Here is a 10,741-nt window from a genome sequence, read left to right as displayed (position 1 = left end):
CGTTAAGTTTACAAGTTCATTCTAGCATTGACACGTGGTCTTGTTTACGACTTTATATGACTCGATTGGTTCAATTTTTTCAACTGCCAGTGAAATGGGCTGGCCTTCGTTCGCGGCCCAAAAGCCCTAGAGCTGGCGAAACCCTGTTCCCTGTCCTGTCTCACACTGTCACACAGATAGGTCAGTCCGCTCCGTCCCTCGTTTCACCTCCGCAACAATCGCGCCGTCTTCGGAGTCCGACTCAAACTGCGCCGCCACGGCGGCGGCGGATTCTTCATGCGTCCATCGCTCACGGTGGTGGTGACGCTCCGCCGCCTCCGCGACCACCTCGCGCCCGACCTCCGTCGGTCCCCGCCCTTCCCCCTCTTCCCTTTCTCCTCCTTGTCCGGCTCCATTGGCGTGCCTCCTGCTTCCTACCTCCCGTCCCTCGTTCCGCATTCCAGCTCTTGTCGAGAAGAGAGATCGACACAGGTAAGGGATCATGCTTTCGGTTTCCTCTTTGCTTCCCCGCGGTCTGGTGCCGCCATCTTTAGGCCTTTACTCGTGAAGTGTTGTTCCCGGGAGTACTCATCCTCTGTGAGGCTTCCTGGAAGCGGAACTTCTGCTGCTTTGACATCTCAAGTTCGCATTTAAGTTTCCTTGTCATGGAGGTGGCAGATCCTAGCTTTTATCCATACATGGTTGCTTATGATGGTTGTGCTTGCAGATTATTCTCTCAGGGTTGCAAAAGCTTGAACTCTGTAGTTTCTAGATCACGACCTATGATCAATAACTCTTGGCCATCTTCTTGTCATTCTTTTCTCTCAATTTCATCAAATTGCAATCTAGTGTTTTCTTGTGCATATTTACTTAATTGAGGTTGTGGAGTTACTTCTATTAAGAGTATCTAACATAGCACTTCGCCTATTAACAAAAAAAGTTCTTGGGACTTTATCAAGTGGGGAATGCTAAACATTTTTACAAAGATATCCCTTTTCTTGTTGTTCATTACAAACCTCAAATTCATTAAAAAAAATAATATTGACATTCCTAAATTCAGAGTATAAAAATCAATCACTGACATAGTATGATAATATCTGCTGCATAAGAAACATGTAAGATGGTTCTGTGGCAGGCTTCTTATCAGGGAATGTCTTTTTGCGTATTACATCTGCACATAGACGAACAAATGATCTATCAAAATATCATGGTTGTACATCTCTAACTACAATTAAATCTTATTGATTGCATCTGTTCCAATCATAATCACACTAAATGCAATTATATCAAATATGTATACTTCTTGCCACACACCTAATTTATTTTTCATCCAGTTGGCATTTAGCATCCTGCAACTTGTTTAACTATCATTGCTTTCTTAATTATCAATTCTTGTTACTTCAGTCAACGAGCAGTTACCACAGCACTGTGGTGTAACTTTCTTGTCTTCTCTCTCAAGTTTGGAGTGTGGCTTACAACTTCTAGCCATGTTATGTTAGCTGAAGTTGTGCACTCAGTTGCAGACTTTGCAAACCAGGTAACCTTTGCTTTGATAGCACATGATGTTTTTTTTCTCAGGTAATACTATTAATATAATATTTCATGGAGTTCTATAGAAGAATAAGATGTTGGAACTCACATCTTGTTTATTGTATCATAGATGCCTCTTTTCTCAACATCTCAAAATGAGCATTTTGTACTATGTCCTGGTTTCTGTCTTAGAATAACTACCTTCTGAGTATTAAAGTACTTTAATATTGTAGGCCCTTCTTGCATATGGGTTGAACAGCTCAAGACGTGCTCCTGATGCTATTCACCCGTAGGTTTACCCCTAATTCTTACTATATATGAATCTGTCTTTCCAAAAGTTTCAGAGTTGAATTGCCTCGCTTATAACTCTAATATATTTTGTACATTGTTTAGTCACTTAAAGTTGCTCTCAGCCTCTCAAATTTTATTGATTGCTTATTCCTTACTGCAGTTATGGCTATTCAAAGGAAAGATTTGTCTGGTCTTTAATATCTGCTGTTGGTATATTTTGCTTGGGATCGGGTGCCACAGTTGTGCATGGGATTCAGAACCTGTGGAAAGCTCATGTACATCTTATGGGAATTTTGTCATCTAGATTATCTTATTGCTTGATTTTATCTCATTGCTTTTATCCTTGTATGTTTGCCATTGTAACAGCCTCCTGAAAATATGCACTATGCTGCCTTAGTGATTGGTGGATCGTTTCTCATAGAAGGTATATCTCATAACTTCGATACTTATATTTTTGGAGTTGCCATTGTGACCATGTTACTCATCCTAGGTGCATCACTTCTTGTTGCTATTAATGCTGTGAAGAAAGGTGCAGCTGCAGAAGGAATGGCAGTGTAGGATATATTTGGCAAGGCCATGATCCAACATCTGTTGCTGTTATGACAGAGGTTAACCTATGTTGCATACAGCTACAAAAATGTCTTGTTTTCTTATCTATGTGGTTCACATTAAATGCTTTTATTTCGTCCATGTTTCTTATGTACATAAGTTGTTGTCATCAACATTACCATCTTTCTATCAATTTTCTTTAACTGTTTTTATCAATTGCTTTATCTCCCATCCATGTCTGAGCACTTCTTTTCCCTTTCTTTCTTGAAAGCTCTTATCTAGTGATGACTATGCAGGATGGTGCGGCAGTTACTGGCCTTGCAATTGCTGCAGCATCACTGGTTTCTGTTAATATCACAGGAAATCCAATATACGACCCTATTGGCTCCATCATAGTTGGAAATCTGCTCGGGATGGTATGTTTTAACTTATCTTTGAGATGCCTTGATAAATACTTTGGGCAGGTTTCTCGTGAAGTTCCTAGCAACCAATTATAAGTTCTTTTGAAGCAAATGGATAGCTTCACATGAGAGGTTGCAATGTTCCTCTGTCCTATAATTGATACAGTTCAGCTGATGTTGTCTTGGTTTTGTAGGTTGCCATATTTCTAATTCAGAGGAACAGGCATGCGTTAATTGGTAGAGCAATTGATGATCATGACATGGAAAAAGTACTTCGGTTTCTTAAATCTGACCCGGTGAGTACTAGACATGCAATACCTAACATGTTTAATCAGTGAAGCTTCTGTGACAGTTGCATGTGTAATTAAATCCTTTTGCAGGTTGTAGATGCTCTCTATGATTGCAAGAGTGAGGTGATTGGCCCTGGATTTTTTAGATTCAAAGCAGAAATAGGTATTCCCCTCTTCAACCCTCAATATTATGCATCAATCATTCAATATGGCCTGTCGTATTTGTATCAAATACTGTAGTAGAAATTACCAATTACTCCATGTTGAATTTGCTGGCACTGTATATATGGGCAAACACTAAAGGAGATGTGATCCTTCTTTGCGAGTAAAGCTTTATCTATTTTGCTCTTGCTACCCTCATGATAGGTTTGTGATCCTTGATTACTTTTGTGATTAGAGATATGTTATTCATAGATAACATGAGGATGTATCAGTGTGATGAAGTCGAATATGTATATACTAGGGTAAAAGAGAGGGTAAAAGAGAGCAAATGTCTATTGCATCGTCAACACATGAAAGGTTATTGGTATAATAAGCACAAAGGCTTCTGCTAATGACATATATGTTGTGCTACAGATTTCAATGGGGTTGTGGTAGTCCAAAATTATTTAGAAAGAACAGGACGCGACGAGTGGGCAAAACAGGTATGTGAATGTTACCTTCTATTAACTGCTTTTAGTATCATTGATTACTTTGAACCACTGTAATTCTTGCCATATCGATTACTTTGATTTCCTATTGCTGCCATCTCTATACTAGAAAGTTTCCAACTTATAAATAGGATGTTTCCGAAACTCACACCCTTCTTACTTGCGTCGACAGTTTCGGGAGGCAGCAAAGTCTGAAGATGACAATGCGCTTCTTAATGTTATGGCTACTTATGGTATGATATCTGGTTTATGCTTGTCATTTACACATCCCACTTCAATCTTTAAATTCGTCCATGTGTAATTGTGATTGAAGGTGAGGATGTCGTCGAAGCACTCGGCAGCGAGGTTGATAGGCTTGAATCAGAGATTCAGAAGATTGTTCCTGGCATCAGACACGTTGATATAGAGGCACATAACCCTGAAGCAGTTCTCTCGGTTCTGCCTAAAGCTTGACCTCCATGAGCTTGTGCCATTTCTCTTCTTCTATTTCACCAACAAATCTAACGCTTTCATGCGAGAATTCGAAACTTTATTTCTTCAGAGGCCATGTTTTGGCGATTAGCTGTGTAAATTTGTCACAAAATTTTCCTTTATCTTAATATTGATTAATCTACTGCCATTCTCTTCTTGTTCAACTTGGTTGAACAATATCATGTAATATGAGATGAGAATGATCCTTGATCTTTGGTCAACCCTAACATTTAGATGAGTCAAGTCAAACTAAACTGTGTTGTTTTAGTAAGGTAATTGAGTCGAGTTACGTTGAATTTAAAATTAATCAAGCTTTTGATATTGTTGTTTAAGCTTGATTTGTTTTTAAATGATTTTAAGCTTGTCGATTGTTTGAAATTTTTATATATTTTTAATTAAATAATATATTTGAAATTATAAATTTATTCGTGTCTTTTAAGAACTTTGTATTTATACATGTATTTTAAATTTTCTATTTAATTGAATAAATTATTTAATTTTGCCTATTTAAGTGGAGAAAAGGTAAGAGCATCTTTAATTTTTTCGACATTCCTTTTTTACTATATATATATATATAATTTATTTAATTATCATCTATTATTATTATTTAAATTTTGAATTGGTAAGGTGTCATGTAGTTGTGATTTTGTATCGGTTATGATTTGTATGTATTATAATGCATATTTAATTTATTTAAAAATATTCATATTATAATAATTATGATTTTATAATAATTATAATATAAATTTAATCTTGTTCATCATCTATTATTTAAGTTGTAGTAGTTACAATTTTGTAGTTATTATAATATAGATTTGATTTATTTATTTAATATTTATATTATAATAATTATAAAATTTTAATTGTTATAACGTGTTTGACAAATAAAATTGAGTAATTATCCATGAATTATTAATGAGGTGTGATGTCTTCTTGATTAAAAAAAATCGGAAAGAAGAGCCTTTTCGATTATTTAAAAAAACATCCTTTATTTTTTTTTTTTTAATATTTTAAGTGATAAAACCTAGCTTTGAGGTATGAATTTGTAAAATCCCCAAACCCAGGGGTGCCTTTGAGAAATTAAGCCAAATCACAGAGAGAGAGAGCGGGGATCAGCCGTCGGAGGCCAACCGGCCTCAATTCAACCACGACGAATGTCCAAGCGGCGGCTTTTAAACGATTGGCTCTCATGATTCGGAACCCCGCCGCCGATTGCTTCAGTACCACTGCCGGCCGCCCCCGGCGATGGCCATGGCCACCACCTCCCCGACCCTCTCTTCCCTCTCGCGATCTTCTCTCCCCTGGCGCACTGCCGTGCCTCCTTTCGCTTCCATGGCTTCCGCCTCCGCCGCCTCTTGCAACGACGCCAGGACCAGCGGAGCCGGCGATCCGATCGCCTTACAAGTCGAAGAGTCGCTCGATCCACCCCTTTCGTCCCTCGAGGTCATCGGCCCCCGCCGCGCTCTCCTAAACCGCTTCGAGAGCCTTCGGCGCCCCTACAAGCCCTTTGCTGTCGTCGGGTGGAATCGCCACGTGGAGACCATTTTCGCAGCCTTCTTCCGCTCCCTGCCCTCCGTTCGCCTCCGCCGCGAGTGTCTGCGGACGAGGGATGATGGGGCAATTGCACTCGATTGGGTCGTCGGTGACGAGCAGCAGCTGCTACTTGATGCCCCCGTCCTCATTCTTCTGGTCAGCCTTTATGACTTAGCATTTTTCTGAGCAGCCATTCTATGACTTGATTCAATATTAAAACTAGATAATAGAACGAAAAAGACGGTAAGCTTTTCTGAATTCTGATTATGAAACTCCAAACCCTTGAAATATTCTTATACGTTTCTTTTAATTTTAGGTCAAATGTTAGTCACAACTAGTTCATTAATATGCATACAACTAAATTTGACGTTTCAAAGTATGATGGAAACATTTGTCCCATCAATTGCTAACATCCCAAATGCAGCATGGAAAATTGCATCATGCCTCACCACTGTTACTGATTATGATTGTGAATGCCCCATAAAATGTATCTTTAGACAAAAGGAATATACAAAAAGAGATGCTTGGAAACTTTTCTCATGCTCCTATGTGAATATATTATTGATTCCAAGTGTCCTGTGCTTATTGCAGCCTGGTTTAACTGGAGGAAGCGATGATTCATACGTGAGACATATTCTCATCCGAGCTAGAAAGAAAGGATGGCGGGTTGTAGTGTTTAATAGTCGTGGTTGTGCAAACAGTCCTGTTACCACCCCTCAGGTACTGGTAGAGGGAATAAATTGTTTCTCAATATTTAAATATTGTGAAAAGGTGATATATGATAACAAGTGGTACTAATTACATATTCTTGTTTATTTGGAACTTTTTAATTTTCATCACTCAGTTGTGGTTAATAAAATGTGTCCTTGGTCCGGTGTTTTGGCATCTTGTTGAAATTGTTTGAAAGAAATTTGAAAGAGAGAAAAGTAATCTGAATTATGAACAATGTTAATAGAAGACTTATGTAACTAGATAGCGACAAAATCTTTCATCATGTTGCAGTTTTAAATTGATTTGATAGCTTAACATAGAAGGATCTCAGCTGTAGATATCTAGGAACTCGTTTGCATATAACATCATGGCATTATACAAATTCAAGTGTCTGGTAATAGGCCATTTCAAAATTGCTAATAATCTATGGCAAGGTTCTCAATTAAATTGTGGCATAGGTCTTCTTTTTGGTGATTTATAAGGTACCAGGGAACTGGACTTGAAATCAAATTTTAATAGTACTTGTATTGCGAGAAGTAAATCTAAATAGATACTTCCTAATACAAGTACAAATGCTATTGAGGCATCTGGTAGGCCCATGGACTCGTGTAGTCATTGACCTTATGGTACCAGTTTAGGTCATGTTTTGCTGCTATCATTTCAATTGATCCTCCATAATCCTTGCTATTGTCATGGCTTTGGTATACTATTGCCTCAACAATGAACTTAGAAGCGCCACTATCTTTCCTACATATCAAGTAGTATGTATTGTCATATTGATCACATTGATTCTTGAATACATTGCAGTTTTATTCGGCTTCTTTTACAGAAGATCTTCATCAGGTTGTTACTCATGTTTCAACTTGTTATCCTAAATCAAAGTTGTATTCTATTGGCTGGTCTCTTGGTGCAAATATCCTTGTTCGCTATCTTGGTCAGGTATGAGCTCTTGTTAGTTGTCAATAATCATTGTTCATCAGTTTTTTAAAAATTATTATTAATATTGTATAGTATTGTTGTTATTATTATGATTATTAAAAATAGCCTCTGCAATAAGATCCATGGAAAAATCACTAAAATATGAAGTCACTTTCTCTGATCACAGGAATCTCAAAATTGCCTTCTTTCTGGAGCAGTATCGTTGTGTAATCCTTTTAACTTAGTAATTGCAGATGAAGATTTCCACAAAGGTTTCAATAATGTATATGATAAAGCTCTTGCAAGAGGTTTACGAAAAATTTTCAAAAAGTAAAAACTTAAATATTTTTGTTTTATGTCGGTAAGTAATATTTGACAAATTCAATCAATGTTTACTTAACAGAGATGTTCTCCTTGGATTTTAGGCATGCACTTTTATTCGAAGGCCTTGGTGGTGAATACAACATTCCAATGGCTGCCAATGCAAGGTCGGTGAGAGAGTTTGATGAAGGATTAACACGTGGTACACATCAACTAATGCTAAAAATCTTTTTTTTTCCCTTTGAAGGATTACTATTAGAAAATTTAAACGATGTGTTAACTTTCAGTGTCATTTGGATTCAAGTCAGTGGATGATTATTACTTCAACTCAAGCAGTTCAAGCTCCATTGGATGTGTTAGCATACCTTTGTTATGCATACAGGTAAAATTGTGATTCTCCTTTGAATTGTTACTCATGGTAACATGTATTAGATCATACAGTCACATATAGTCTCTCATGTGGTGTCATTGTGTGATCTAGGATAGAAATCAGGAAGGAGCGCCTATTTTTTCATCCTTTAGATTTTGCATCTGTATGTCTTCCCTTATGGACATACAATGTCTATTGGTGAAATTGTGGGATTTGATCAAGCATATATATCTAGTTACATCTAGGAGACATTTTAAAAGATCTTTGACACATGCTAAAGTTCTCTTCTTTTATCCTTTAGACTAATGGACAGGCTAAACCCACTAAATGTTAGGCGATGAGGTTGGAATACTTGAAATTGAGTGTTTGTCCTATATCAGGTTTACACACAATAACTTGGTTAATCCATCTACTAATAAGATTCCATATAAGCTTATACATAGTTGTATACCACACAAACTAGTAGACCTTTACCCTTTTTGATTCTCTCTCATATCTTAGATCGTGTCTCATCCCTAACATATCCAATATCCATGGCTTGGATGCTAAATCCAACAAACATAATCAATTGACTAGTATGTGTTAAATTACATATTTTATGGATTTTTCTTGAGAGGCTTCCTAGAAATTTATTTAAAAATTGCATGGTTCGAGCATTTAAAAAAGTAATTGGTCAACTATAAGAGTGTTTGAAGTTCTCGTTGATTGCATGCTACAAACTCGTATTCCTTTACTACCCTTCTAGTTTACTCTCATTTCTTAGAACCTTTGCTCAACTTGTACATGAGTTGCATGTTGAAATCTGATGAAACCTAGCCTCAAAAGATGCTTTTTGTTTGAAGATTAAGGAAGAGATAAATTCTACCCAGACGATGAAATCTAAACTGTCTTATTTTATTTTATTTTTGAATGTGGACCTCTTCCTTTATTTTTTTGAGCAGATCCTTTTTTTCTTATAAAAAATAATAGTGGACGTTTTCCTTTTATTTTTAGAAGTTCCTTTTTCTTTCAATAAGATGTCGACCTTGCATGGGGTCAGTCTTGGGAACTAGGACAAACAAGGATAGTAAATGCCAAAGATGGATGCATAATGCTTGTGAATTATCTCAGCTAGTTCTTTAATGAGTTGCCATACATCTTAAATGCAATTTTATACCAATATGAAAAAAAAAATCTTTCTTTCTTTTAGATGTGTCATTTGTATGCAAATGCACTGACAGCCGACAAAAGATTCAAACTGAAGAATATTTGTAAAACATTAGGTAGTTATGCAGATTTGAAATTGAAGCTTCTCTAACATAGCTTTGATCTTACAAAGCAATATGATTGACTAGAAGTGTATTTTTTGTGGTATTTGCTGAAAGGCCTTCATATAATTTCTTCTTTTTCTACCTTATCTGCAGGCAGATAATGATCCAATTGCACCATCGAGAGGGATTCCTCGTGATGAAATTAAGGTAAAACTATTTAATTTGATCCAATCTTCTTTTCGGTTTAATCATTTTATCCTTCCTCTGCTCCATAATCTCACAACAGTCAAGCCTCAAGATCCCGAGCTAGCCTCCCTGTTTTCTTTATGAACATTTGTGTCTCCTTTTCTCACAAGTCTTCTTTCATCTTTGAAGGCGAATCCGAATTGTCTATTGATTGTAACTCCGCAAGGAGGTCATCTTGGTTGGATAGCAGGGGATGAAGCTCCATTTGGAGCTCCTTGGACCGACCCTGTGGTTATGGAATTTCTAGAGCACGTCGACAAAGAGACGAAAACTGACACCGAAGTCGAGTGCTTTCCTGATCAATTGGATGGCTTTCAACATTCTTCATCACTACCTGTACAAGTTAAATGAGGTGAAAAAAACCCATACTGCTCACTTTATTATTCATTCTATTATTTCTGTGGGACGTCATTCAATTAACATGACAGTAAAAGCCCCTTATTATTTCTCTTTTAGAGTATTTGAGTACCCTTTTCTTGAACAATTAAATAAATTTGTGTAGATCAGCTAGTGTATGAAGGAAACATCTTTTATCTTAAGCCAAAGAGTTGGATAACTTACAACTGTTCACCTGGGAATAATATGGAAGCTAAGATATGTTTAAGTTTCGCCCGATTAATTTTAGAAGTAGAAGATCTTTTTCCTGATCATTCATTTATCGGATAAATTTAGATATGTCATCAACACCTTTGTTTACCTTTTAGATGAAAGTTGGGTTCATGACTCAGGCAGGTGATCCAATTTCTTTCCTAAGCTAGAACTCGACTAGAACTTTTACTAGTCTCTGTTTCATGACTCAATTTAATAAAAGTAAGTTTTTTTTTTAGCTATAGGTAGGTAATCTAAGTCCCTGAGATTATGGTGCAACAATGAAATGCTTTCATAGTTAATCAAATATTCATGGATCGATTCTTAATTATAGGGTGCTACGGATTAATTTTTTTCAGTGGAACAATAATTCTGGAACTTTAGCTACGGAATGATATGTCATTCGTATTTTTTGATTACTTTGATGATCGATGAAAAATTTTTATGAGATGAAGTTGATCATTTTCAAGATTAATCGATTGAAGAGTTAGATATCATCATTATATATTTTTAAAAATATTTTTTTTTTTAATTTTTTAGTATTAAGTCTAATATGAAATCATGAATTTTATTTTATCAATTGGGTTTTTTTTTGGCTGACAAATATCATTTAAAAAATGACCTCTTTCTTCCCATTTTTTAT

General features: G+C 36.5%; 2 protein-coding genes across 2 annotated transcripts; both read left to right on the top strand.

The window, feature by feature from the left end:
* The first annotated feature begins 1,386 nt into the window (after positions 1 to 1,386).
* Positions 1,387 to 4,302, top strand: LOC141844086 (metal tolerance protein C4-like). The gene is given in 12 exon segments (XM_074732085.1): positions 1,387 to 1,516; positions 1,743 to 1,798; positions 1,961 to 2,075; positions 2,167 to 2,224; positions 2,291 to 2,353; positions 2,356 to 2,408; positions 2,646 to 2,765; positions 2,945 to 3,046; positions 3,131 to 3,203; positions 3,617 to 3,684; positions 3,863 to 3,923; positions 4,004 to 4,302. Coding segments are annotated over 12 exon segments (954 nt in total). The 5' UTR covers positions 1,387 to 1,471; the 3' UTR covers positions 4,144 to 4,302.
* A 1,089-nt stretch (positions 4,303 to 5,391) lies between these two features.
* On the top strand, positions 5,392 to 10,114 carry LOC141844388 (embryogenesis-associated protein EMB8-like). The gene is made up of 8 exons (XM_074732444.1): positions 5,392 to 5,850; positions 6,286 to 6,414; positions 7,213 to 7,344; positions 7,511 to 7,653; positions 7,749 to 7,846; positions 7,932 to 8,026; positions 9,418 to 9,471; positions 9,640 to 10,114. Exons 1-8 carry the CDS (start codon positions 5,407 to 5,409, stop codon positions 9,859 to 9,861), a joined length of 1,317 nt encoding a protein of 438 aa, XP_074588545.1. The 5' UTR covers positions 5,392 to 5,406; the 3' UTR covers positions 9,862 to 10,114.
* The last annotated feature ends 627 nt before the right edge of the window (positions 10,115 to 10,741 follow it).

The sequence above is a fragment of the Curcuma longa genome, chromosome 13, assembly GCF_044706935.1.
Source record: "Curcuma longa cultivar G26 ecotype Majalengka, Jawa Barat chromosome 13, ITB_CL_G26_1.1, whole genome shotgun sequence".
NCBI lineage: Eukaryota > Viridiplantae > Streptophyta > Magnoliopsida > Zingiberales > Zingiberaceae > Curcuma > Curcuma longa.
Note: the sequence above shows the minus strand (reverse complement) of the source record. Positions and strands in the feature narration are given on the sequence as shown.